This window comes from Prunus avium, chromosome 7 (genome assembly GCF_965620075.1).
Source record: "Prunus avium chromosome 7, drPruAviu1.hap1.1, whole genome shotgun sequence".
NCBI lineage: Eukaryota > Viridiplantae > Streptophyta > Magnoliopsida > Rosales > Rosaceae > Prunus > Prunus avium.
In genome coordinates this window covers 37,513,215-37,538,127 of record NC_142290.1, presented here as the reverse complement: position 1 = coordinate 37,538,127, position 24,913 = coordinate 37,513,215, and the positions used below count along the sequence as shown (strand labels likewise).

The 24,913-nt window shown below is 38.3% G+C and overlaps 6 protein-coding genes across 7 annotated transcripts; 3 read left to right on the top strand and 3 right to left on the bottom strand.

Annotated features, from left to right (window-relative positions):
* Positions 1 to 40: 40 nt before the first annotated feature.
* On the bottom strand, positions 41 to 2,584 carry LOC110759929 (chaperone protein dnaJ 49). The gene is made up of 2 exons (XM_021962075.2): positions 1,098 to 2,584; positions 41 to 325 (listed from the first exon to the last, which is right to left on the bottom strand). Exon 1 carries the CDS (start codon positions 2,211 to 2,213, stop codon positions 1,116 to 1,118), a length of 1,098 nt encoding a protein of 365 aa, XP_021817767.1. The 5' UTR covers positions 2,214 to 2,584; the 3' UTR covers positions 41 to 325; positions 1,098 to 1,115.
* A 184-nt stretch (positions 2,585 to 2,768) lies between these two features.
* LOC110759930 (ribosome biogenesis regulatory protein (RRS1) family protein) lies at positions 2,769 to 5,377 on the top strand. Its single transcript, XM_021962076.2, has 8 exons — positions 2,769 to 2,945; positions 3,158 to 3,308; positions 3,667 to 3,718; positions 3,938 to 4,066; positions 4,199 to 4,316; positions 4,567 to 4,750; positions 4,846 to 4,959; positions 5,039 to 5,377. The coding sequence occupies exons 1-8, from the start codon at positions 2,857 to 2,859 to the stop codon at positions 5,186 to 5,188; spliced, it is 987 nt and encodes a 328-aa protein (XP_021817768.1). The 5' UTR covers positions 2,769 to 2,856; the 3' UTR covers positions 5,189 to 5,377.
* A 190-nt stretch (positions 5,378 to 5,567) lies between these two features.
* On the top strand, positions 5,568 to 8,407 carry LOC110759928 (adenine nucleotide transporter BT1, chloroplastic/mitochondrial-like). The gene is made up of 3 exons (XM_021962074.2): positions 5,568 to 6,632; positions 7,285 to 7,443; positions 7,528 to 8,407. Exons 1-3 carry the CDS (start codon positions 6,063 to 6,065, stop codon positions 7,996 to 7,998), a joined length of 1,200 nt encoding a protein of 399 aa, XP_021817766.1. The 5' UTR covers positions 5,568 to 6,062; the 3' UTR covers positions 7,999 to 8,407.
* Positions 8,408 to 9,201: 794 nt separating this feature from the next.
* On the bottom strand, positions 9,202 to 13,522 carry LOC110759927 (DEAD-box ATP-dependent RNA helicase 37-like). Its single transcript, XM_021962073.2, has 6 exons — positions 12,363 to 13,522; positions 12,163 to 12,246; positions 11,330 to 11,572; positions 10,908 to 11,075; positions 10,631 to 10,744; positions 9,202 to 10,063 (listed from the first exon to the last, which is right to left on the bottom strand). Exons 1-6 carry the CDS (start codon positions 13,059 to 13,061, stop codon positions 9,530 to 9,532), a joined length of 1,842 nt encoding a protein of 613 aa, XP_021817765.1. The 5' UTR covers positions 13,062 to 13,522; the 3' UTR covers positions 9,202 to 9,529.
* Positions 13,523 to 14,105: 583 nt separating this feature from the next.
* Positions 14,106 to 17,145, bottom strand: LOC110759931 (uncharacterized). Of its 2 annotated transcripts, none has more exons than XM_088255833.1 (8): positions 16,990 to 17,145; positions 16,785 to 16,913; positions 16,504 to 16,652; positions 16,255 to 16,336; positions 15,901 to 15,960; positions 15,716 to 15,823; positions 15,209 to 15,254; positions 14,106 to 14,712 (listed from the first exon to the last, which is right to left on the bottom strand). In XM_088255833.1, the coding sequence occupies exons 1-8, from the start codon at positions 17,062 to 17,064 to the stop codon at positions 14,483 to 14,485; spliced, it is 879 nt and encodes a 292-aa protein (XP_088111959.1). In that variant the 5' UTR covers positions 17,065 to 17,145; the 3' UTR covers positions 14,106 to 14,482. The 2 variants fall into 2 exon arrangements, with proteins under 2 accessions (XP_088111959.1, XP_021817769.2); XM_021962077.2 differs by having other exon boundaries at positions 16,504 to 16,619.
* Positions 17,146 to 20,651: 3,506 nt separating this feature from the next.
* On the top strand, positions 20,652 to 24,729 carry EMB1187 (Protein kinase superfamily protein). Its single transcript, XM_021962080.2, has 11 exons — positions 20,652 to 21,011; positions 21,317 to 21,408; positions 21,606 to 21,712; positions 22,111 to 22,216; positions 22,641 to 22,763; positions 22,947 to 23,038; positions 23,334 to 23,418; positions 23,789 to 23,894; positions 23,998 to 24,064; positions 24,203 to 24,295; positions 24,378 to 24,729. Exons 1-11 carry the CDS (start codon positions 20,701 to 20,703, stop codon positions 24,522 to 24,524), a joined length of 1,329 nt encoding a protein of 442 aa, XP_021817772.1. The 5' UTR covers positions 20,652 to 20,700; the 3' UTR covers positions 24,525 to 24,729.
* The last annotated feature ends 184 nt before the right edge of the window (positions 24,730 to 24,913 follow it).

Sequence of the window (24,913 nt, the reverse complement as noted above, 5' to 3'; positions counted from 1 at the left end):
CCACAAAACTCCCTCGGCAATTACACCAGCACAGGAAAAATTATGTTGAACGTGATATGTAACATTAACAATAGAAAAGCTTACATACTAGCTCGTTGCATCCGTGATAATTCATGCATGGAAACATTAGTTAAATCACAGAAAATTTTACACAAAGTCATTGTGCATGTATAAGACTAAAGAACAGAAAATGTGTGCAGGCGGTGGACACTGTCAAGTTTTAATAAGTAGAACTTCAAAATTTGCAGCTATGATCCTTCCCTCGATTGTGCTCCATGCACCGTCCACAACAGGAAAACTGAAAGACTGGCACCTTACAAGTAGTCTGCACGAAAAAAGAAGAATGTAAAGCACTTTGTTACAATTTCGAAAACAAGGGGGCATTTAAATTCCATCATGTAAAAGCCAAAGCACAACAATATTACATTCAAAAAAATGAACAAGTCAACACAAACATCGCAGCTGCAGGAACATGATAACACTAGATTGTTTTCGCAGAACATTATGCAAATCTTTCTTTCAATCATGTGCATATGCGATGCTATTCAGACAGGGGTTAACATGGAATATTTTGAAGAACGAAAATGATAACAACAATCATTTTTGTTTCAAAGTTCTATAGTTGAAACCATAGATAAGCAAACATATAGTTCCATCAAACTAGCCAACGAATCCTCTTGTCGTCAAGTGCAACAGTACATCAATGAAAGAAGAATTGAGGTAAAAAAAGGTTCTGCAATCAGACATAATACAAGAATTCATGAGAACACCATGCATATGAGATGGCCTTGTATGCTGATTCAACCTTTCAGAACCTTAACTATCATATCTCTCAAAGGTCAGACTCCAAATTTTCACAAAATATATGTACACCCACCGCACCATTTTCAAGTGCATATATACAAATTACTTTAGCAAGGGATCATATCTACGATAGTTTATAGCTGGAGCAACGGATATAAACCGTAACCTGATCACACATACAACATTAGCTTGTGCACGAGAAAAAGAAGAAGCAAAGAATCACTTATTGCACATTAACTCACTAGTTTTATCCACAATAGACATAATTGTACACCATCTAAAAGAAAATATACCAGGATAAATGAGACACATTAAGCTGCCGTCTCAAACCGTTGCAACATGTCACAATGTGGTGTTTCACGAATAAATCCCCACTGGCGGCGCTGCAGCTCAAGCCGACAGTTCTGGGAAAGAATATTGAAGTATTCTCTCTCAACGCGTTGCTCTAGCGTGACACGCTCCGAGCTACCTGGCGGGAAATCTTGCTCAAACTTAGTTGACCTAACATAAAAATTAACACCCTTTTCCGTAGTAAAGCGGTATTCATAGGGATAGGACCTGGAAAGGGCATAGATAGGCTCCGAAGATGGCATAAAGTTGACAAGCAGAATAAGCAACACAGGCAACAACTGAATTAGAGTCCGAATATGGGACCCGCCAGAACCATGATCACCACCAGCCCTCTGTCCCATTCCGCCATGCCCAAAACTGAATCCACGGAACTGGGTAGCTGGAGCCATTCCTCCAAAGAAGAAGTTCCTAAAGATCTCTTCGGCATCAACATCCCCATCATAAAAACCATTAAATCCATGTGCTGCATGGCTGGAAGCACGTCTCTCGTAAACAGGCTCATCCGAGCCCATAACATCATATTTTTTCCTACTCTCTTGATTGCTAAGACACTGAAACGCCTTCGACACAGCCTTAAACGCTTCCTCAGCTCCCGGCGCCTTGTTCTTATCCGGATGAACCTTCAAAGACAGTTTTCTATAAGCCTTTCGAACATCTTCAACAGTGCAGCTCTTTTCCACACCCAAAATCTCATAGTAATCCTTCTTCTTCTTCAGTTGCCTCACAATCGCAATCTGCTCCTCCGTGTACACAGCAGCTGGTGATACTTTAGAGGATGAAGATCCATCAGTTGACGGAACTCTTTGGCGAAGCGAGGGTTGATCGGACGGCTTAGCTGTAGCCGACCCAGATGGCCCATTGGCAGACCCACCAGCATCTGAACCGGACTGAGGATTGGAATTGCCCTCAATCGACGATAAGAGATCGTCGATGGGTAGCGTCGGATCGAGACGTCGAGCTTTAGTTAGGAATTTTAGGGCACGGGTTCGATCCCCAGCTTCCAAAGCTTCTTTCCCAATTTTGAAGCATTTCAAAGCATCGTCTTTGTTTCCGTCCATCTCAAAAACTTTCACAGAAGACAAAGACAACCAATCCCCACAAAATAATTCCAAGAAAACTAAGCCAATAAGGAACCACTATGAAGTTTCAAGAACACGCAACCCATAAAAAAAAAAATTCGATGCTTGAATCAGAAATTGAATTCTGTTTGCTGAAAATCGCCAGAATAAAGAAAACTGCTAAAGCAATGAAATTGAAACAATTCTGGGAAATTTGACTTACGACCGAAATGGATCCGAGGGAGACGTATTCTAGGGATCAATCAATTTCTGGGAATTGGAAATTTTAATCGAATTAGGGTTTCATTGTTCGCGGGCTTTGGGGCACACTCCGACACGGTGGGGATTTGGGAAAGAGTGATTTAGCGGAAGTGAAATTCTTGTTTTTAAGGACGTGTTTGCGTGGCAACGGTTGAAAAGTCGTTATGTTAAGCCCAAAATACAGTAAGGGCAAGGCCCAATATACGATTGCCAAACAAAGATAAAAGCCCTATTAATCCCAATTCTAGGTTTTTACAAATATTGGTCACACAGAGAACGAAAACGTCGGCGTTTGGTCGTTATACATAAACCCTGGGAGTTGCTCGTTCTCTTCTTCTTTAGCTTTCAAGTCCCGAGCTGTACAACCAAAGAGGTCGCAGTAATGGAGACCCCGAACCAGATTCAAATCGACCTTGGTAATCTCATGGCCTTCGACCCTCATCACCACTTCCCCTCAATCCCCTCCTCCAGGTTATTATTATTACTATTTTTTATAATTAATTATTTTATTTATCGTTTATTATTTGGTAATATTTTGTGTAGCACTGGGTTTGTGACTTTTTGTGTTTGAGAACTTGGTAATCTCATAGCCTTATGATTGTGGTTGGTCCGATATCTGACCATTAAAAATGGTTTGTTCATTTGCCGATTTTCTTATTTTATTTATTTTTCACTACATTTAGGGAGGAATTAGTGAAGGAATGTCTAACAAAAGGCACTGAGTTGGTTCAATCGATTGCGGACAAACTTTTCAACTTACCTTCAACTGAAGACATAGATGGTCCCCTTGTGCAGTTGCCTCGTCCAGAAACTAAATTGCCCAGAGAGAAGCATGTAAGTCATTCCGCTTCGTTTCTAGATATGTGTGATCGTAAATATATTGCTTAACAATCTATCATTTGAAAATAAGTGGAATGAAAGTTCTGAATGCATGGTTTCTTTTAAATAACTAAAACAATTAGAAAAAGAACTTACTTCTTAAGGGGTCTGAGGGGTTCCTGTTACTTATTGATGCCCCTTCTGTGCTGCTAAATTATCGCACCCCTCATGCAAATTGGTTTATTAGAATCTTGGCATATGCATAAGGGCTGTTAGTGCTGCTGGTTGTTTTCTGTAACTGCATTAAGAGTTTCTATTGTATTCTTAGCATAAAGACTTGACTGCCAATTGCATATTTCTTTGTTTTCTACAGCTTCCAGTGCCTAAACCTCCTACAAAATGGGAAGAGTTTGCCAAAGCGAAAGGTTAGTCATTACCGTATGGAGTTATATGAATGAAACAATTTTTTTTATTTCCCCTTTTTTCCCTCTTTCCCCAACCCCAACCCAAAAGGCTCTGTTTGAGGTTTAGCATGTTTGGCTTTTTGGGCCTTGAGAAATCTAGTTGGATTTAAGATTTTGAAAAATGGAATATCCACTAGCTGAACTTGTATGTGTTGGTTATATTATGTTTTTTTTTTGCAGGTATAAAGAATCGTAAAAGAGACAAGGTTGCATATGATGAGCCAAGTCAGTCGTGGAAACGTCGCTTTGGATATGATCGTGCAAATGATGAGAATAGTGTGCCTATCATTGAGGCGAAGATGACTGATGGTAGTTAATTCAAACCCTTGAGGCCTTCAGAAAAGTCATTATATTCTTTTTATAAGCACTGAAACACATGCTTTATTTTGTCGATAAGACCCAAAAACTTGTCTTTGTGCCCATGGATTTCACTTTTTGCAGTGCCAGGGGAAGATCCTTTTGCTAAAAGGCAAGATGAAAAAAAGAAACGAGTTGAAAAACAAGACAAAAATAGGTTGCAGAACTTGAAGCAAGCTGCAAAAGTCGGTGCTCTGCCAAGGTTTTGACCTTTTACTTCTCTGTGTTATTCAAAGCATAGATATCTCATCACTGGTTAAACTAGAAAACCAGTTAGCAGCATACACATTTAATTTGACCATCTGTAACAACAAATTCTGTCCTTTTAAGATCCAGAAAAACGTAATAAGCTAGCCTTTATATTGTAAGTTCACACTTTGGACAAGTTTCAGAGATCTTATTATGTTTTTCTTGCATTGGAACACAATAACTTAAGTAAACTCTTTTTGCAGTCATGTTCAACTAGCAGCTACAAGGTTGCCCATAACGGGAACCCAGGCTGCACCTAAGAAGGTTACTAAAGACGAATTGGGGAATGTAGCTGGAATAGCAGCAACTGCAACAGCCAGTGGTGGAAAGTTTGACAAGAAATTGCCAGGCGAAAAGCCTTCTAAACATAAAGGAAAGTTTCGCAAGGTATGTATTCTCATCCTAGCCATGTACAACTAATTGTTACATATCTCGATAAAATGGTAAAGTACTTGACCCTTTTTTCCGGCTTTTGCATTCAGTTTTTACCAGTTGTAGAAGGAAAGGGCAAACACTCGCAAGAGAAGGAGCAAACAGAGAAAGTTCTGAACAAGCTAATGTCTAAGAATTCCCATGAGATACTTAATGTTGATAAGGTTTAATCTCTTTCGCTGGCCTTGGTTTTTTCTTGCCGCATTTTATTTTCCAATTATTAATTGAATCTTTGTGACACAGGCTGTTAACATGTATAATGTCAAGAAAGACAAGAAACGAAAGAACAGACCGGAGAAGTCTCCAGCATCCTCAAGCAAGTTGAAACCAAAGAAGAACCTTCACAAGAAGCCATTAAAGAAGGGATCTTCAAGTAAAAGCAAGGGAAAGTGAAGTTATTATTAGTGATGATGACAATGATAAGCTGTTGGAGTTTTGAAGTAGGTTCTACAAGTTTATTTATTTGGAATCAAAAGTTTTTGTGTAAGACTGCTTTATTTTTCAGGAGAAAAGTATTCAATCTCACTCGCTCTCTCCTACATATATTTACATGTATGTGTGGAAGGTGGAATTTCTATGGTCTACATGTCTTTGGAGATATGGATTTCCAAGTTCATGAAATGTGTCCACGTGTAGTTGATGAGAGTCTTCCAATGAATTATGGCACAAAACAACTTTCGTCCTCTCTTCACATAGTAATTTGGAATGGAACGTCGACAACCAAAAGATCAATTTTTATATTCACAACAGGTGGATAATTCGTCTGATATATGGATTTAGTAAAGCGGATCCAAGTATTTGGGTTTTTATCTAAATTAAGTATTATTGTAAACCACAAAAAATAAACCCGACTTGCCCTTTAATCCCAACTTCAAAAAAGACCCGAATATAGTTGGCTCTCCTAGTTTTGCAATATTAGCAGCTAGACGTGATCTTCTTCTCATACGCACAAAGAAAAACAGAGACCAACCAATGCAGAAGCCGTTCTTCCGAAGAGCACGTCATCCTTCTTTATTCCTGCAATCTGCCGAGAGGAAAGCCTTTTCTTATAGTTTTTCATTCTTCCTGCAGACCATGTAGCAATCTCTGTATTGAAAATCTCACATACCTTATGCTCTCTTATTCCGAAAAAGAAACGTCTTTTCGCCAATTTGGTTGATACCCATTAAGCCAACCAACTCTTTTTATATGTTCATACAAAACAAAAGCAACATTCTTACTACATTGGAAACTTGAAGAAGACATCTTAGTTTCAAGCTTTGGATTAATGGGTAGAAGAAGATTGCAAGGCACTGAAAATGCAACCAACGGTGTTGTGTTCTCTTGTTCTGTAATTAGGATCAATCGAAGCCCTGCATCTCACGCTGGTGGGTTGTTTGCAAGCGTTGGTCAAGTAGCAAGGGGGTTTGTTATTACACCAAATCCTCAGAATCCTATAGATAAAAGCACAAAGCTTCTGAGTTCCACATACATGAAATATATGCCAACTCCGGATTTTGGTTTGCGGATTGGCAGGGTTGATGAGTTGGTGGAAGGAGAGGCATTGGAGCTTGGAGAAGAAGAGCTACTCAAGAACAACAAAAGGGGTGGTTTGAAATTGAAAATTAAGATTGGGAATGCATCACTAAGAAGGTTGTTCAGTGGAGCAATAGCAGGCGTGGTGTCACGCACTGCGGTTGCACCATTGGAGACAATAAGGACCCATTTGATGGCGGGGAGCTGTGGTCACTCCAGTTCTCAAGTATTTCAATCTATTATGGAGACTGATGGATGGCAAGGCTTATTCAGGGGTACTTTGGTCAATGTCATCCGCGTTGCCCCAAACAAGGCTATTGAGGTATGAGGTCAAGAATTTTGTGTTTTTACAACTGAATTTTGATAGCTGACATGACATCTTTGATAGTTGATTGCAACAATCTTTGAGTAAGTAGAGTTGTGCTGGAAGACTTGTTAAGTTGAACAAATATTTCACTCTGTATGGTTGTATTTTGTTGGTTTAATTCTTGTCAAAAATCGCTATGCAGTGAATTCTTTAGCTGAGAAGTATTTTATTCACTGATTTGCTTCTTTTCCCTCTGTTGTGAGATGCTATTAATTTTATTTCTTACTTGCTCACCAGATCCAGCACTAGGCTGAGATTTCTACATTAATATTTGATCAGCCAGAGATATTGACGACGATGGTGTTGGCCTTCTCTTGAATTTATTGGGAGCTGGTATATTATTTGGAGAATCAGTGGATTAGCACACATTTACTCAACTGATTAGCTGAAGCTCTAGTATGATTCTTGGGGATCTTTTTTCTCTCCGTAAAATATATGTTTGGTAGTTCTATATCATTTCTTTGAATGCTTGTGTTTTCCCTCCTTTACTATGTATCTATAGATTTTCAAATCTGATTGGTCTGGTTCCTGCCTATCTAAACACTGCATATTTCTGAACTACACTATTTGGTAAGTATTTTCATTTGCTGATGGAACCTATGTGCAGTTATTCGCTTATGATACAGTTAATAAGCACTTGACTCGACCTGGGGAGGAGCTGAAAATCCCTATTCCCGCTTCATCAATCGCAGGCGCTGTCGCTGGATTTAGCTCAACCTTGTGTACATACCCTCTGGAATTGTTAAAAACACGATTAACAGTGCAGGTAATCCGGAGCCTGAAAAGGATATTGAATTTATTGGCTTCTTTTCTTTGCATCGGTACTCACAGGTTTTTATGTTGATTGCAGAGAGGAGTGTACCATAACTTTTTTCACGCATTTTCTAAAATTGTCCAAGAGGAGGGACCTGCAGGACTGTATAGAGGCCTCACCCCAAGTTTAATTGGAGTAATTCCATATGCTGCCACCAATTACTTTGCTTATGATGCACTCTCAAAAGCTTACAAGAAAGCTTCCAAAAAGGAGGAAATCGGAAATATAACGACGCTCTTAATTGGGTCAGCAGCTGCTGCAATTTCAAGCAGTGCAACTTTCCCACTTGAGGTGGCTAGAAAGAAAATGCAGGTCGGGGCTCTGAATGGGAGACAATACAAGCACATACTTCATGCTCTTTCTAGCATACTTGAGAGTGAAGGAATTGCTGGTTTATACAGAGGGTTGGGGCCAAGCTACATGAAATTGGTCCCTGCTGCTGGGATATCCTTCATGTGTTACGAGGCATGCAAGCGGATACTGACAGAGAACGAGGAAGAAATCTAATGCGCTGAAAAACGCCGAGTTTGCAATTTTTCAATCGATTGAAAGGTAGATAGTTTTTAGTTCATAAACTGAAAAATGTGGCTGACTCACTAGCTAACCTTGCTGTGAATCTTGAGCTGGGATGTTCCATCTTTGAGTCCCTTCCACCTTCAGTGCACTCTGTTTTGCTTATAGTGCTTGCTATTAGTTTTGTTTGGGGGTATTGGCCAATTGGCCCCCATTCTACCTAGGAAAAAAAGAGGTGCATTTTTTGCTGGACAAGAAAAATGTATATATTTCATAATTACCACACATTCAGCAAAATGCAGGTAACAAGTATTGCATACCAAAATTATGTGCTAATTAATTTCTCAAGTTTTCTATTTATTTCATAGGAATTGAAATATGTGAAAGGCTTAACATTCTAACTAATGAAGTAGGCCATGCATTATGCATATGATGTGAAGCCGCTCCAACCCGTTTCTTTTTTCTGGAAAGCATTGGGAATTCATTTGATGTGCCTGCTTTAACCTATAAATAAATATAAATAAATTGTCACTGTTTTTGAGTTCTATGTTCATATTGTCCCATACGCAATGTTGAATCGAATGCCATTTCTTCATTCATCATCTTACCCAAATAGGATTTCATAGAATCAAAGACGATTATGGCTTGGTAAACACAAACTACATACTTCTTCCAACACAAATTATTTCAGTTTCGTTCATCATATCTTTTCTCGCAAATGATGATGATGCAAGCCCCATCTCGTCTGTTAAGAATGATATTATGGATGAAACTAAGCTGAGATTCAGGGTGTTGGAAAAAATAATCTTTACGTATAAATGTATACATGCATCAAGAAATATATCCAAAGCTTTTTTTTTGGTCGAAGAAATATAACTAAAGCTTGAGTGAACATCTCGCCATAAAACTGATCTGCTATTTTGGTAACTTGCAGTGCAGAAGAGAGTTCAATTGAACACATGCTTGTGGAAACAGTTCTGGCAGAAGTACGTTGACGTAGCCCCCCAGTTGTTTTCTATCTGACTAAACCTTTGCTTTTTAACAACCAACACGGTATTGAAATTTTGAATGGTTATTTTCAACATGATGAAATCCCTCTACAAATCTCATCAAAGTGATGAAATTGATATTAAACATAAACTAAAATGAGATTGAAAGGACGACCATTTAATTTTAATTTTAAACTGCACTTGGGCATGAATCTATTAACCTGAGATTCTGCTTCATATAACAGCAGCTATAAAAACAAGCTGAGTGGAGTTGTACAAAATGAGGCTGCTCTTCTCTACATCTGGGACAATAATTTCAATTCAAAAGGATGACAAAAGACAAATACCCAATGAAACAAGCTACACCATACTTTGATCATATCTTCCAAAACACAAAAGACCATTGGGTTTGTTGAATCTCCAACTTGTCTGCAGCAACTATTTCTACCTTTATCAATTGATATGGTTATCATATACCCTATGTAAATATGCCACCATCAAGTATATAATATTTCATGGTGTTGTGCACTGCATACCTATTCCCACCCACCAGCAACAATAGTTTCATAATTTCCATAGCCGTATGGAACAGTAGCATCATTGTAGGAAGCAGCAGAAGTGCCCACAGAACAATCTCCATAACCATAGCTGCTTGGACCGTAATAACTCTCACGCCCTGATTGGGCAGACCTACGGAAGTCATAGCCACCAAACCTACTGCCACCAGACCTTTGGCTCCTACCACCACCGCCACCGCTACTATAAGTCTGTGATCCTTCAGCATATTCGTTAAGCCAACTAGGAACCTCCTGGTTTGACTCCTGCATCAACTCAATTAGTCCCTTTGCAAGTGGCTGGTTCTTGTCATTGAAGAAGGCAGTTGCAAGACCAGAATTTCCAGCACGTCCCGTCCGACCAATCCTGTGAACGTAGTCATCTATGCCTTTTGGGAGGTCAAAATTGATGACATGGGCAACATGAGGGATGTCTAAACCTCTTGAAGCAACATCCGTTGCCACCAATATTGGAGCAGAGCCACACTTGAATGATCTCAAAGCTCGTTCCCTCTCCTTCAAATTTGCAAGTCAAATATTATTGTAGATACATCGGTAGGGAATAAAAATCTTTAACCCAATACAGTATAACATATTTATCTTCAGTTACAATAACATCTAAGAATTAGGTGTTCAATTATTTACTAGAAAATAAAACTTATAATTAAGATATCAATAAGCTTGATCATAGGAAGTATTGAAGATATTGAGCATGCCAAGTTAGCAATGCTGCATGGAGAACACAGGAAGATAAAAAGATAATTACACTTGCAACCACATGCATTCATCTCCCTTTGAAACCAGTTTCAGGTGTAATTTGGAAGCTGATATTAAAAGTCTGCAGTCTAACTAAAAACAAAATAAACCTATTTATATATAATTGCCAAAAATAATAATCCATTAAGACAATTGACAGAAAGCAAAGGAATCCATATAACTACTCAAACTCAGATTATAAACCGCACAAGCAACAAATGAAGAAAAAAAATCAGTGAGCACACAATAAATGCAGTCCCAAAACAATTTCAGAAAAACACTGTTAAAAAATGAAGAAATGAAGAAAAAGAAAGAAGATTATCTAACCATTTGCACTTTGTCACCATGAATTGCAATTGCTGGGAAACCATTCATGCATAACCAGTTTTCTAAAGCATCTGCACCTCTCTTGGTCTCCACAAACACCAACGTTAAAGCAGGCTGAATTACAAACAATATCACGTCTTAACATAGGCACAGGAAAACTATCCATTTCCAAAAAGAAAAAACATTGGATGGGAGAGAATATTCTCCAATCAAAACAGAGTAGATGTCATTGTCATATATAGATCAAAGTTCGAGAATTCTCAAATTGACATCAAACCTTGCCATGGCTTCCATTGGCCTGCTGGCTATGAAGATGATCCATTAAGTGGCTTCGTTTGTCCATATCCTCAACAAATTCGATTTTTTGTGCAATAAGATCAGTACTTGATCCAACTCTTCCAACCGCCAGAAATATGTAGTTTGAAAGAAAATCTGCAGCAAGCCTCTGCAAGGAACAGACATTATAAATACAAGCATACTAGCCAGAGGAAGTTTAAGCAAAAACTAGAAAAATTAAATCAAAGCACAAAACCACTAGGCAAGAGCAAGATACTAAGCACAAATAATGAAATATCAAACTCATCATATCATATAAGAGAACAGAATCAAGTTATAAGCTGATAGAATAAATGCGCACACCAAGCATAATAAGTAATCACAATATAAACATTATAGGGCATCAAAATTTAGTTGACCCACCTGTATCTCATTTGGGAATGTGGCACTGAAAAGCAACGTTTGTCTAGCACCAGGGCAAGGCATGTCCATTTGTTCAACAATCCTTCTAATCTGTGGCTCAAAACCCATGTCCAACATCCTATCAGCCTCATCTAATGCCAAATATTTGATCATTCTAAGTGAAACTCGTGACCTCTCAATCATGTCCACTAAGCGCCCTGGAGTGGCAACTAAGATATCAACACCTCTCTCCAGATGACGGAACTGCAGAATTGAGCATTATCAAGGCATCATTATCATTATCAATAAACAAGATATATATGTGTGTGTGTGTGTTTTCTAAATCATTGAGTGGAGAAATGCAATCATCCTTAAAAATTAGGAACGGCAATTATACAATACCCTCACCCCGATTAACAAATCTTATACATAAACTGTTTGGTATCTCAAAAGAGAACGCTTATCTTTCTTTCCAATACTTGACCAGTGTATGATATTTCATCAACACCACAAACCACAAATTGGGTCAGCTACCTTATATCCGTAGCCAACTGCACCATTCAAAGGGCAAAGAGGAAAAACAGAAATAGGAGCACAGAGAAGAGATAACCAAAGAGAAATCTAGACTTGATACCACATTGATGCTATCAAATGCATAAGCTAGTGAGGTACCAAAATCTTAAATATCAGTTTAACACAAATATACTGCAACTTATTGTGAGAAAATAGTAGTCCAAAATGGAAAGCATCAACCAGTAAAAAACGCCGCATAATAATTCATCGTGAAAGATAACCAATGGTAATAATCAAACACAAGATTTTAGGCCACAGAATCACTGAAGAAAGACACAAACCTGCTGAGAAATTGGTGCCCCACCATAAGCAACAACAATCTTGACCCCACTCTGATAAGCAAACTTCTTAGCTTCATCATGTATCTACCCAAAAAAATTCAAAAGCAAACAAAAAAAAACAGCAAATACAAAACAAAATTAGACAAACACCCATTAGCACAAAAACAATAAAAATCACCAGAAGCTAGGAAACACATTACCTGACCAGCCAACTCTCTAGTCGGAGACAAAATGAGCGCAGTAGGACACACAGTATGAGCCCCACCACGAGTCGGCGACCTTCCCAAACTGTTATTGTTCAAGACCCCACTAATGATGGGTAAGCAAAACGCCGCCGTTTTGCCAGACCCAGTTTGAGCACAAGCCATTAAGTCCCGGCCAGCCATGACTACTGGAATCGCGTGGCGCTGAATAGGCGTGGGCTTAACGTACTTACATCGCGTTTTGATGTTGTGGTTCAAACACTCACCCAAATCGATCTCGTGAAAGGTGTCCACCGGCGGTGGAATGTCGGCGCCACTTGCCTCAACTGGGATGTCTTCGTAGGCATCAAAATTGATACCGCCATTGCTATCTTCTTCAGTGACTTTGAGTTGGTCGAATTTCTCAGAGACATTGTCAGACGGGTTTAGGTCTGGGCTTGGGTTTTGGGGTTGTTGAGCCCAAAAGCGACCACCACGGCCACGACCTCGGCCGCCCCGAGCCGTGCCGGCCCGACCGGGTTGCCTACCGGGACCGGTGTAGCTTGACCGAAAGCCGTACTGGGCTGACTCTGTAGAGGACCCATATCCGTAGGAGCTGCCACTGTGCCTGAGATGTGGAGGTACGTAGCTGGGCCGAGGTTGGCGAGTGGGCTTCCGGGTTGACTCAGTAACAGCATCTGACCAAGACATTGTCATTGCGACGGCGTTTTCTTCAAAGAAACAACAAAACAGAGCTCAAGCTAAAAAGAGAAGATGAAAAATGGGGGAGAGAATGTAGGGATGCGTTGTCTATACAAAAATGCAGAGCGAAATTAAGGTTTTGAGAATCTGTACGGACTGACGTCGTGGAGGGGTTGGCTCGAATATTAAAACGGTGTACCTATTTTGGTGAAAGAGACTGAGACGATGATGAAAAAAAGTTGCAGTATGTAGTAAAATCACTCTCTCTCTCTCTCTCTCTCTCTTTTCTTTTCATTTCCCATAAAAGTTAAAGAAGCTGCAAAACCCTAAAAACCCCTTCGAATCTAGAGAGAGAGACGTTTCGCTTCTCTTTCCGAGAGGGCAGGACTCTCAGGCGAAGTATGTGGGGAGAGTGGAGAAGCGTCGTTTTGCACGTTCATTAATGCGCGCGCATCCATGAGCCATGAAACGCCGGCGAATTTTTGTTTTGCGAAATTGTCCTTTACTCCTCAATTTTATGTTTTTATGTCGTACGGGGTCCCTGTGTAGCATGACTTGGAGCTCTGCGAGTGGGTGGTGCAGGAGACATACGGGTAGAGATTAGCTTAGGCGATCGTATCTCTGAAAATATCTTCCTGACTGGACAGGCGATATTTGTGGGAAACTGTGGGGCTCTTTGGTGCTCCACACGCGTACTGAATGCGAGTGGACTTCACTAATAGAGAAGCCCAACGGCCAAGAGGGTAGAATCGGAATTCGGCAAGTTGGCTAGCTATACACCTAATCGCCTATACATGATTTGATTAACCCCTAGTAGAAGTATAGGCCCACATCTTAATTTTGATTTAATCTTCCGAAATAAATAAATAAACTCTTTTTTCTTGTTAGAATAGAAAATAAAATAGTTAAATTATTCGAATTTGGGGACCTCCCAAAACTCATCCTTTTTTTGGATAATTTTTTATTTTAATCTTAATCTATATTTAAGATGCGCTTTGCTATCTTTGTTTAGAAATCAGAAGGAATAGTAAGCTTCAACATTATTTAAGTCCAGGAACAAGCATCAAAATAGTAGAGCAAATCATTCTTCCAATCTCCATAGTTCCTAGAAATATTTGAACTAACATATCCTTGGTCAATTGAACCATCATCAATCTGGCACGATACATCTAAAGATTTGCTAAGCAAGATTGATGGCAATTCCCAAAGTATACATCAAATATGAAGAAAGAATATATATATACAAAAGAGCACACCACATCAGTAACCTTCTAGTTGGTCATTCATGACCAGCATTGCACTCCAACAGTTGCGAAGCAAATTTGTCTCTCGGATTGTGCCATATGTTTATACCGACACTTATCAACAGTCACGAGATTAAAGGAAGAGCTGTATCCAGTCAGTACATTGTCCGGTTATCAGTCTTCTTTTCCTCCTTAAGTCTGTTCAACCATTTCAGTTCCGGTCAATAGATGCTTCTCTTCCTCCTCAAGTCTTTCCAACCATTTCAGTCCTAGATCACATCCTCCTTTCGCAGCAATGTGGAACCATTCTCTTGCCATCTCAATGGGATCTGTTACAAGGCTTTCTCCATTCTTTCTTGCCGTTCTGGCCAAAGAACCCCTCTTGGAAACGAACTTCGTCACAGATTCTGGGATTTCAACACCTAAGACATGCAATTATGCCATTAAGGGTATAAAAATCTCACAAAATTGGGAGAGGGAATATAAATTATGGGTGCTGCAAGCAACCATTATTTCCATTTGAAGAATCTCCATATTGAAAAGTGAAAATGGATAGGAAATGACTTCGGCTGCCATGTTGCCATCTCCTATGGTGGAATGCAGACAACTCAAATATAGCCATGGGATTTGTTTGACCATTGGCTACATAATATCTGTGTTTAGAACTGTTTTATTTTCTCATAAATAGGATGATCGCCAAAGAGGACCTTACAGTGAGTGAATCTCCCAATCACCCTTCCTAGCCACTAATTGTGTTACACCATCTATGAGTGCACATCATCCCACTTAGAATTGTGCAACCAAAAATGTCACGTCAAAGTCATGATTGTCTACTCTATGGACACAAAATGTTTTTTTTTTTAAATTAAAGAAAAAATCTGGCAATAAAACAAAAGAAGCATGGTTGGAAGAATAGACCTTGAAGAAGAAGAGACCCAAATGCTATAGCTGCACCAGCATGCCCCTGCATGTATTAAAAGCAAGAACAGTTTAAAATGGTACACTAGTTGAACATAAGATGAGGTTCTGCATATGTATACACAAAAATTTGTAAAGTTTTGTTTTTTTGGATATATTCAGTCAGGTTATTCATATGATGCACCAGTAATTATCTATGCAGTTGAATTCCCTTCTATTTTTTTCGCATTTGGATCATGAAACTTGGCACTTGTTTTGCAAATGGAAGAAAGAGGCTGTTCAAGCCAAGAAAATGTGAAAAGTTTAAGTACATATAGTTAAATGACAGAATAATCTATCAAGTACATCTAAGCCTTCAGAATTCACCATTTTTGCCCAATGAAAATCTGTAACTACTAAAACACTTGTTTAAACAATGTCAAATTTTATGACTATTATTACTTGGTTTCCACCAACATGCATATCCCTCATTGATGGTCCATCACTGAAACAGGGAGCAGCATTTACCTTGTCTGATGCCCTATGGAAACACCATAATGCGGAGGCAAAATCTTTCTTCACACAGTCCCCCGTCAGATACACCGCACCCAGAAGATAAAGAGCACCTGGATGCAACTAGAACATAGCAAGCTCAGGTAAGGATTCGAAACAAATTTCAGAAGCATTAAAGTTTCTGCGTTAAAGAAACCTACCTGGTCAACAGCCTTCTCCAGATAATGGAAAGCTTGTTGATCCGATTGGACGTATTCATTCTAACCAAAACACCAGCCAGAAAATATCACAAAGTCATTGTATAAGCATAAAGTGAAAAGGAGAAAAGAAAGACATGTGATAAAACAATTGGCAAAGCCCTAATTTAAACCAAAAGAACAGTGTGCTAGTAGGGGAAGAGTTGGGCACAGGAGCCATTAGAGTGCATGCAAGCCTATTACAGGAATAGCGCCTGGTACACCTTGGAAACATAAAATTTAATACTCAGAAAGCTAAATCAATCCACACAACTAAAATTCTCTACTTCAAATACAAATTGCTTCATCAGGGCATACCTCAACTCTAAGCTTACAACCTAGTTCGTACTGTGCATCCGGATCACCCATATTCGCCGCTTCAACTAACAAAGCAGCTCCTCTGTTATGACAAAAATGGCAAGAGCGTCAATTACATGACCTCTTTTAACTTCCTTCCTTTTTTTTTTCTTTTCTCAAATGCTGATCTAGATGTCTCATGGCAAATTACAGAGTAGTAATATGTATGGCGACCATCAATGAGTAAAAGGATTAAGATAGTAGACTTACATAGCTCTGCAAGCACCTGGAACATGGTATTTCAAATGCAATTTGGACAACCAATACCTGGCATGGGTATTTGAGTTGTCAGCTTCTAGAGCCAACTCAAAGTTTTCCTTTGCTGCCTGATGTTGATTCAAATAACAGAAAGAGACATGCTAATGCATTATGTTAGATCAGAAAACAAATAATTGTCACAATTTCATTAACAAAACCATAAATTCAGAACTGGGTTTTTTTGTTTTAATGCATGTAAAACACAACTATAAAGATCCATACACATTACACACCCTTAATAGAGGGATGAGGCGGCTATCATTGAGCTCGCAATAATCGATAACTCTGTCCACTTCCTTTAGAGCACTCCACCCTTTGGCTATCAACTCCATGGCCTCCTTGTTCCTGCTGTGCATTTCTCTCTGAAAATCAAATGAAAATATAAATAAATGATATTTAGCCGAAAGTAGCTTCGGAAAGTGGAAAATATGTACGGACCCGTTGATTGAATTGAGATACTCCATTGGGAGGTCTGAAAGTGAGCTTCTTCAACAGTTGCCTCTGCATCATCATCTCTCTGTGCGCGAGAGCGAGAGAGAGAGAGAGAGAGAGAGAGCTCGCGCAAGTACGTTGGATAGAAAGAAACAAAGCCTAAAAGCAGTTGGGCTCCGGCCCCATTGAAACCAAAATAGAGGCCCGTGGACCATAGTTCATGGGTTGGTCCATCAAATCCTATAAACATCTAAAATAAATCCTTCTCTTTTTCTTTTTCAATTAATTTATGGTAAACATCCACTCTCTATCATTTTAACACTTTATAATTGTTCAGAACACTTTTCAGGAAATATTAAAATAAATAAATAAAACCTTTAAGATAATATATTTGGGTGAAGTTTGGAACTTGAAATTAATTGAAATATATAGAGCCATTTAGGCACACTTTATATACTTGTTGGGCATATTGCATTTGTATACCAATTCTGTAATAGAGTAGAGGTCGGGACCTATCTCTATTAAGGAGGTGGTATACAAATGTGGTATGACTAGTTTTTTTTTTTTTTTTTGGGAAAAAAAAGATCGGTGAGATTGGAATGTTCGACTATTTTTCTTTATGTATACAGGCGAAACTGAAGAATGTAGTGCAAGGAGAACTAGTCATGGCTGCAAGAGAATCTGAATTTGAAGTAAGTAGTGTGTATTTGGGGAGATGCACTCTAAAATGGCTTTGAAGTCAATTACCATATTCAAAACTAATATTCAATACCAACCAAATAAATGAAGAGAAAAAACATAAATCAAAGTATAAACAGTTGATACTAGGGCTAATAAAAAGCTAAGATATGTTATTAATAGCATGATCTGAGCTTTTGCATCATCTTCCTCACTGACTTGTAGCTAGAGGCATACATATTGTATGGTAGAGGGCAGTTTTGTTGAAGGTATCGGATAGCATGATCTCTTGCATCCTCTTCCTCATTGACTTCTAGGCCATTGCTCTCGTTTCCAGTAGGCCAACACCAAAACCGGAAAGGATTTATAATAATCTTCTCCAATGCAACAACATTCATTTTCAAGTACATGACATGTTCAACATAACATTCGTAGCCACGGTACCCTGATATTTCTACTTCCTTGAGGTAGTGATGGGGGCATTTGGCAGTAGCTTTCTCTATTATTGCTGTCTTCCAATCGGGTGTTCCCATACCCAACTGCACCGCACCAAAGAAACAACGCTTTAGTCACAATAATATTAATTAGAAAGAAAAACCCTAATTCCTTTTATACTTTTGTAATTTATTCAATTCAACAATAATATTTAGTAATTCGTAAATAATAGAATGAAGAGAAAAGAAATGTAGGTATCAAGTAATGCATGCATAGCATACCCCCAAATTTAGTGTCCGCATGTAAGGAGCTGCCTTCATGAAAGAAGCTAACCGACCAAGGGACAAATAGTGGTCTGCATCGACTAATAATTGCAAATGCTTCAGATTTGCTAGTATGGGAAATACATGATTCGGATTGTACACCTGAAACAAACCAAATGAGTTGCAAGTAAAGAAGAAAGAAAGCTCACACATGAGATTATTTATAATATACTAACCGCTTCTCTGATATCCAGCTTCAAAATCTCTAGATGAGAAAGACAGGGTGAAAGTTGGCTGAAAGCAAACCTTATGAATTCACTATAATAATTGCCTAACTTGTTAATGGCTACCTCATAGAATAGCCACAACTAGCATTATATATTATGATCCATCTAATCAAAATGTCAGCAGAAAAAAAAGATAACCCGGAAACGTTCAATGCTTTGGCCTCTATGCTGCTCCAACACCCGATTCACCCAATTGACGTACTTACGGCCTTCTTGGTTCAGTATATCTTCATCAAGTCGATAGAAGTAGTCTAAAATGTTGCGGTCCTCAAAGTTAACAGCTTCGAAATTGAGAGTCGTAGTAGATGCCCAGACATACCGCCATCGCCTAGAAAGGATACTAGTAGCTGCCGCTTCCTTTAGGGTCAATAGTGACACTATACTAACAACAACTTCATGTGGCAACTTACTGATTCGGTCCTCCTCCTCCGCCGCCACCAATTCCAAGTTGTGCTCATCATCCTTGATTATTTTTCTTCTCTTTGTTCCCAATTCCTCCGACTTATTGTACTCACCATCATCCTTATACATTATATGGAGATATCATAAACATTAAAAAAAGAAAAAGAAAAAAGAGTAAAGCATTATATGGAGAACCAGTTTTTATTGTTTACCTTGGGTTGAGCAGATTGAGAGGTTGGGCTTATTCCTTTTTCCATTAAATCTGGGAGTTTGCTGACGAACGTGGAGGGAAAGAGAAACGCAATTGCATGGGTTGCTGTGGTGCAAATTTATAACTACACTACATACACGGCACGGACGTGTTTTCTTTAGAGAGAGAGAGGGAGAGGGTAGTTTGAAGCATGCAAAACTCTATTTCATTTCATCAGTGTCACTACTACAAACGAGGTGAAATGATTCAAAGAGCCGGGCTCAGCCAGTATGCATGTTTATTTTGACTTACACGTGTTATGAGTTGATTAGTCAAAAGCACCAGATTAGTATGCCAGCTGGTATAATTGTTAAATGAGAGAGAGACAGAGAGAGAGAGATGACAGGTAAATAAATGAAAGATAACCATTAAATTAGGTTGTCAATCAAAACTAATTTGGCATCTCCTATATGTTTGGGGTTGATAAGAGAGATATGCACTCTAAAAATGGCTTTGAAGTCGATTACCAAAGTGATACGCTAACATGCCAATTTGCCAAACCCCACAACACAAACACAATGATAAAAATTAATTAAAAAAATCTTGTGCAAATCTATTGACCCAAATTTTCACGTTTCTTTTTCATTTAATAATAAAAATACAGAACTGGTGCATAATGTTAGCGTGGAGACGCTATGCACTAGTTTTTTTAATCCAAACAGGGTCCTCATTCTATTGCTCTTTCACATGATTTCAATTCCAATGAATCAAACCCAAATCCTTGACCAGGCCCACTAATAAGATATGGCCCCACAGTTCAACAAATATTATGCCAGCTGGAATTCCACACTTGGCATCGTCACCATCCTTCGATTTTGACAATCCGAAAAGGCACTTGTTGTCTTGTAATGTTATATAAATGACGTCTTCAAAATCATAAATTATTACTTGTGTTATTTGTTTCCTTTACTCTTTGGCCAATTAACCTCGCATAAAGACAAGGTTGTGTTGATGATTTCCAAGTACTTGAATTATGGTGGGATTAAGCAAATGGTCTATGGGTGTAGTAGTTTGTAGCAATTACTCTCTTAGAAAATATCATAAGTTTGAGTCTTATCATTCGTGTAATGTGTGTGTTAAGTATATCATTGCCTCTTTCAATAAAAAAAAAATATTTATAAAAAAATTGAAAGAATTAATTATAATTTAAATTAAATAATTCTTTTTATTTTACAATGCGATAATCTAAATTACTCTAGTTTACAAGGAGGGGGACAGAATTCGGATGAAGGGGCCGACAACATAGTGCCTTTGATTATTATACACAAGATTTTTTGTTGGAAAGCAAATTATACAAGTCATTGACCACGCAACTCAATTAAAAAAAGTCATTGACCAGTGGCCACTGGCCGGTGACCGCGTAAGATTGTGAGGCGGTGTCCTACAAATCAAACATGAAGGGATGCATGTGGCAAAAGATAAATCTCTGAGGCGCAAATCTGTCATTGCAGAACACCCGCCCAATCAGAAGCTCGCGCTGAACCTGCAACTTGGACTTGGAAGCTGGTTTAGAATTTGTAAAACGTTGCGTTTGAAAATTAAGAGGAAAACTCGGAAGCTTGAAAATAAAGCAGAAATGGGAGGGGTGAAGAACATCTGGAACGCCATGGAAGTAGCTCAGCAAACTTCAGATTGCTCCACCTCTCAGATCCATTCTTCTTCTCTATCCGTCGACCCTTCGCTTCCCCTCGCTCACATCACGCCTCTGATAATGTCAGTTTCTATCTTTTTCTTCATTTCTAGGGCCTCTTATTCATTTTCTGTTGCTTGCTTCAGCTCTTCCCTTGCCTTTATCTTTATCTTTATCTTTTTATTTTGTCTGGAAAAAATTTGTTCGATTTGAAATTCTGTTTGGCAGATGAGAAATTGCGTGAAACGAAGAAAAATGTGATATCCAGGATTCCGATTTTGTGTTTTCTTTCATTTTATTCTGTTTGATCGGAAATCAAACAGGGGCTGGATCCTTTAAAATTTATCATTATTTTTTAAATTTATGTCTTGTGTAATTTGATTTTCAGAGAGTTGTGCAAGGATCTATTTAAGAAATGGTCAAATTTGGAGAATTCTCGCTTCTCTGTTGGGACAGTTTCTGGTGGCATCACAAATCTATGTGAGTGTTTTCTTTTCTTCTTCTTGTGTGCTGTAGTTGGTTTCTATAAGCTAAAACAAAGTACGGGTTCGCAATAAATACCTCATTATGTGAAATTAATTTTACTTTGATTTCCTTATTATTCAATCAGTTTTTGCGAGTCTTTTAACTGTGGTGCACTGGTGCACTACTGAATTAGTGGTCGTTAATACATGCAGTGCTGAAGGTGACTGTAAAGGAAGAGAATGGAAACGATGTGTCTGTAACAGTCAGATTGTATGGGCCTAACACCGAGTATGTCATCAATCGGGAACGGGAATTGCAGGTAATTTTGTGAACTTTCATTGATTTTTTATTATTATTTTAGTATCTTTGAGTTATATAGGTGTTGAGATTTGTTCAAGGATATGAACATAGGAACACTTGTAAGTCTCCGCTGTGGTCCGGTTGGGTGTTCTTTTCTTTTCAGGTTTTGCTTATTTTATTATTATAGGTAGATCTGATCGGTGTACTTCTTCGTGTACTTGGATTATGCCCCATTTACAATTTTTTGAATGTAATTATAAACACAAAAATGATGTGTTTCTTTTTATGTTTGTATGAAATTTCTTTCTAACTATACTGATTGTTCGTCTTAACTTAGTTTTCTTTAGCTTTTACATTATCGATGATGTTTTACTAGCACAATTCACTTTGTAACTCCTCACTGCATATTGTCTTCAGTCAATCAAATACCTCTCAGCTGCAGGATTTGGTGCAAATTTGCTTGGAGTTTTCGGGAATGGGATGGTGCAATCTTTCATCTATGCCCGTACGCTAATCCCATCAGGTAACTTTGGTTATATATTCTCTCGATAAGTAGAGTATTTTATCAAAGAAGCGCAAGGAGGCGCTTGCATGTACCCAAGATGTATACATAATTCAGAAAATGAAAATCAAATAAACAAGAAAAGGAGTTCTCTGGTTGTATGTGACCATTCAAAAAACAGATGGACAAATTTACCCCACCACTAAATATTCTACCTTTCAAAAGCTCTCCTTGTCAGATCTATGGATAATCTCTTGGTCAAGTCTATATTAAAAAGAGCCTCGTTTCCAAGTAAATGTTCTTGAAGGCAATTTCTTCAATCAAAACTAGTATACAAGCTTAGGGACAGAAGGTCAATTCTATTGAAATAAATTATACACATTTTCAGGGTTCTTGGTGAACTGAATCTGTCCATTGACATGACTTTAACTTCTTCCCATCTCAGACATGAGAAATCCGAAGCTGGCTGCTGAAATTGCCAAGCAACTATGCAGATTCCATCAAGTGGAAATTCCAGGTTCTAAGGAACCCCAGCTGTGGAATGACTTGCTCAAGTTCTTTGAGAAAGGTTTTCTCTTACTTTATTTTCAGCTTCCTATATTTGATGTTCTACATCTCCTGTTAGCTAAATTGATGTTGGGTGAATGGAAGTGGCCTGATATTCATTGGCAGGTTTATTATTCCATATCAATTTTTAAAATGAGTTCATATCTGTAACTTTTCTCATGATTGAGTCACCTCCTTGTTGCAGCCTCTACTCTTGAATTTGACGACAATGAGAAGCAGAAATTATATAAGACTATTTCATTTAGTGAAGTTCACAATGAAATTATTGAGCTGAAGGTATCCTCCCCTATAATAGTTTACTTGGTATTTCTTGTTGCTGGCTATCTTTCTATGAGTTTCGATAGTATCCAGATGATAATAAATTGGCATAACAATGATCTGCGGAAGGCAAATGCAAAAGTGTTCTCAACGATGATATGTTGTTGAAAGATAAAGGAGTTGTATATTTATATGCATTAGAAAGTTTGTTAGTTTCAATTGTCATTTGCTGATTCTGTCTTGATTATATTGTGTGATTCGTTAGTGAACTTTATCCATATTTTCATATACGTCTCTCCTGAATATGGAACAGGAATTGACTGGCCTTTTAAATTCTCCAGTGGTTTTCGCTCACAATGACTTGCTTTCTGGAAATATAATGGTCAATGATGAAGAAGGTATTCCACTTTGTACACTTCATTTCACCCTCTCTTATTGTTGACTCGTGAGAAGTCACTTTACCTTCTATATGATGTTCAAGAGTGGTCAAAATTCAATTACCAGATATCAGTTTGTGATAGTTGCCTAGGATTCTGATTGGTGGTGCCCAAGATGGTGAGAAATAAAACAGTGATGTTGGTTTTGGTTCCTCGTGCTTGAAATGGTGTTTGACATGCATAGGGGATAAAAGCTTAAATAGATTCAAATTCTTGTTTCATCGGCTAATTTGGCTTTCCAATTTTTTTCTTCTCAACTTGCAAAATGAAACTAATATTGTTTTTTGCTGTTTAGCTCTTTACTTACACTGCTTTTCTGATGAGTATCCAGATAAACTCTACCTGATTGATTTTGAGTATGGATCATACAATTATAGAGGCTTTGACATTGGGAATCACTTCAATGAATACGCAGGCTATGAATGTGACTTCACCTTGTATGTTTTCTATTTCTTGTTGTATCTCCGTTCTTTTCTTTTCTTTCAAACTATGGCGATCACATGGGATGACCTTTCACCGTTGAACATTATGTCAATGCAGATGCCCGAATAAGGACGAACAGTACCATTTCTTGAGGCATTATTTACAACCTGACAATCCACATGAGGTATGTGAAGAATAGCAGAGTCAATTTGCGTGCACAGATTGAAAGATTTTAGTATTGGGTATGCATAAAATGGGTTTCGAACTTTATAAATGTAAGGTTTTTCTTTGATTGTTATTTTCCTATTTTCCATACCAACAGGTATCTGAGAAAGATCTGGAAGCTTTCTATGTTGAGGAAAATACATACACGTTAGCCTCGCACTTGTATTGGGCTTTATGGGGACTAATCCAGGTATCCCTGTTTCTCTAGTTTGCTTCTCCTCAAAAACCTTGAAATTTGTATCACTAAATATATTTCGGTCAATCGTGTGTAGGCGAAGTTTTCTCCGATCAACTTTGATTATCTTGGTTATTTCTTCCTGCGATACAATGAATTCAAAAGGCAGAAGGAAAAATGCTTCTCGTTGGCAAGATCATTCCTCTCACGGTCTCAGACTTTAAACATGCACGCGCAGAGATAGGTGCCTGGATGTGATGGATTTGTAGGGAGATGGATTTTTATTTTTATTTTTCGTTCTTTTACCAATGTTGTTCTATATTCTTTTGTAGCCATTTATCAGATGGAAATGAAGACAAACATGAACAAAATAATTGGCATTTAGGGGCTCCCTGAAGCAGTGTAATGCAGAAACTTGTGTATCTGATCTGTGCAATTTTTTGTCTTCAGTTCATGTACAACAGTTTGGAGCATTTTAGATTAAATTTGTTATAGCAAATGGGAACTAACTTCTGTATATCATATAGATAAACAAGAAGTCAACCAAAATAAACATCGTCCACCACCTATCACATTTCATGGTACACGAGATGAGAATCTATACCAATGTACTTTTAGCGTCCACTAAATTTC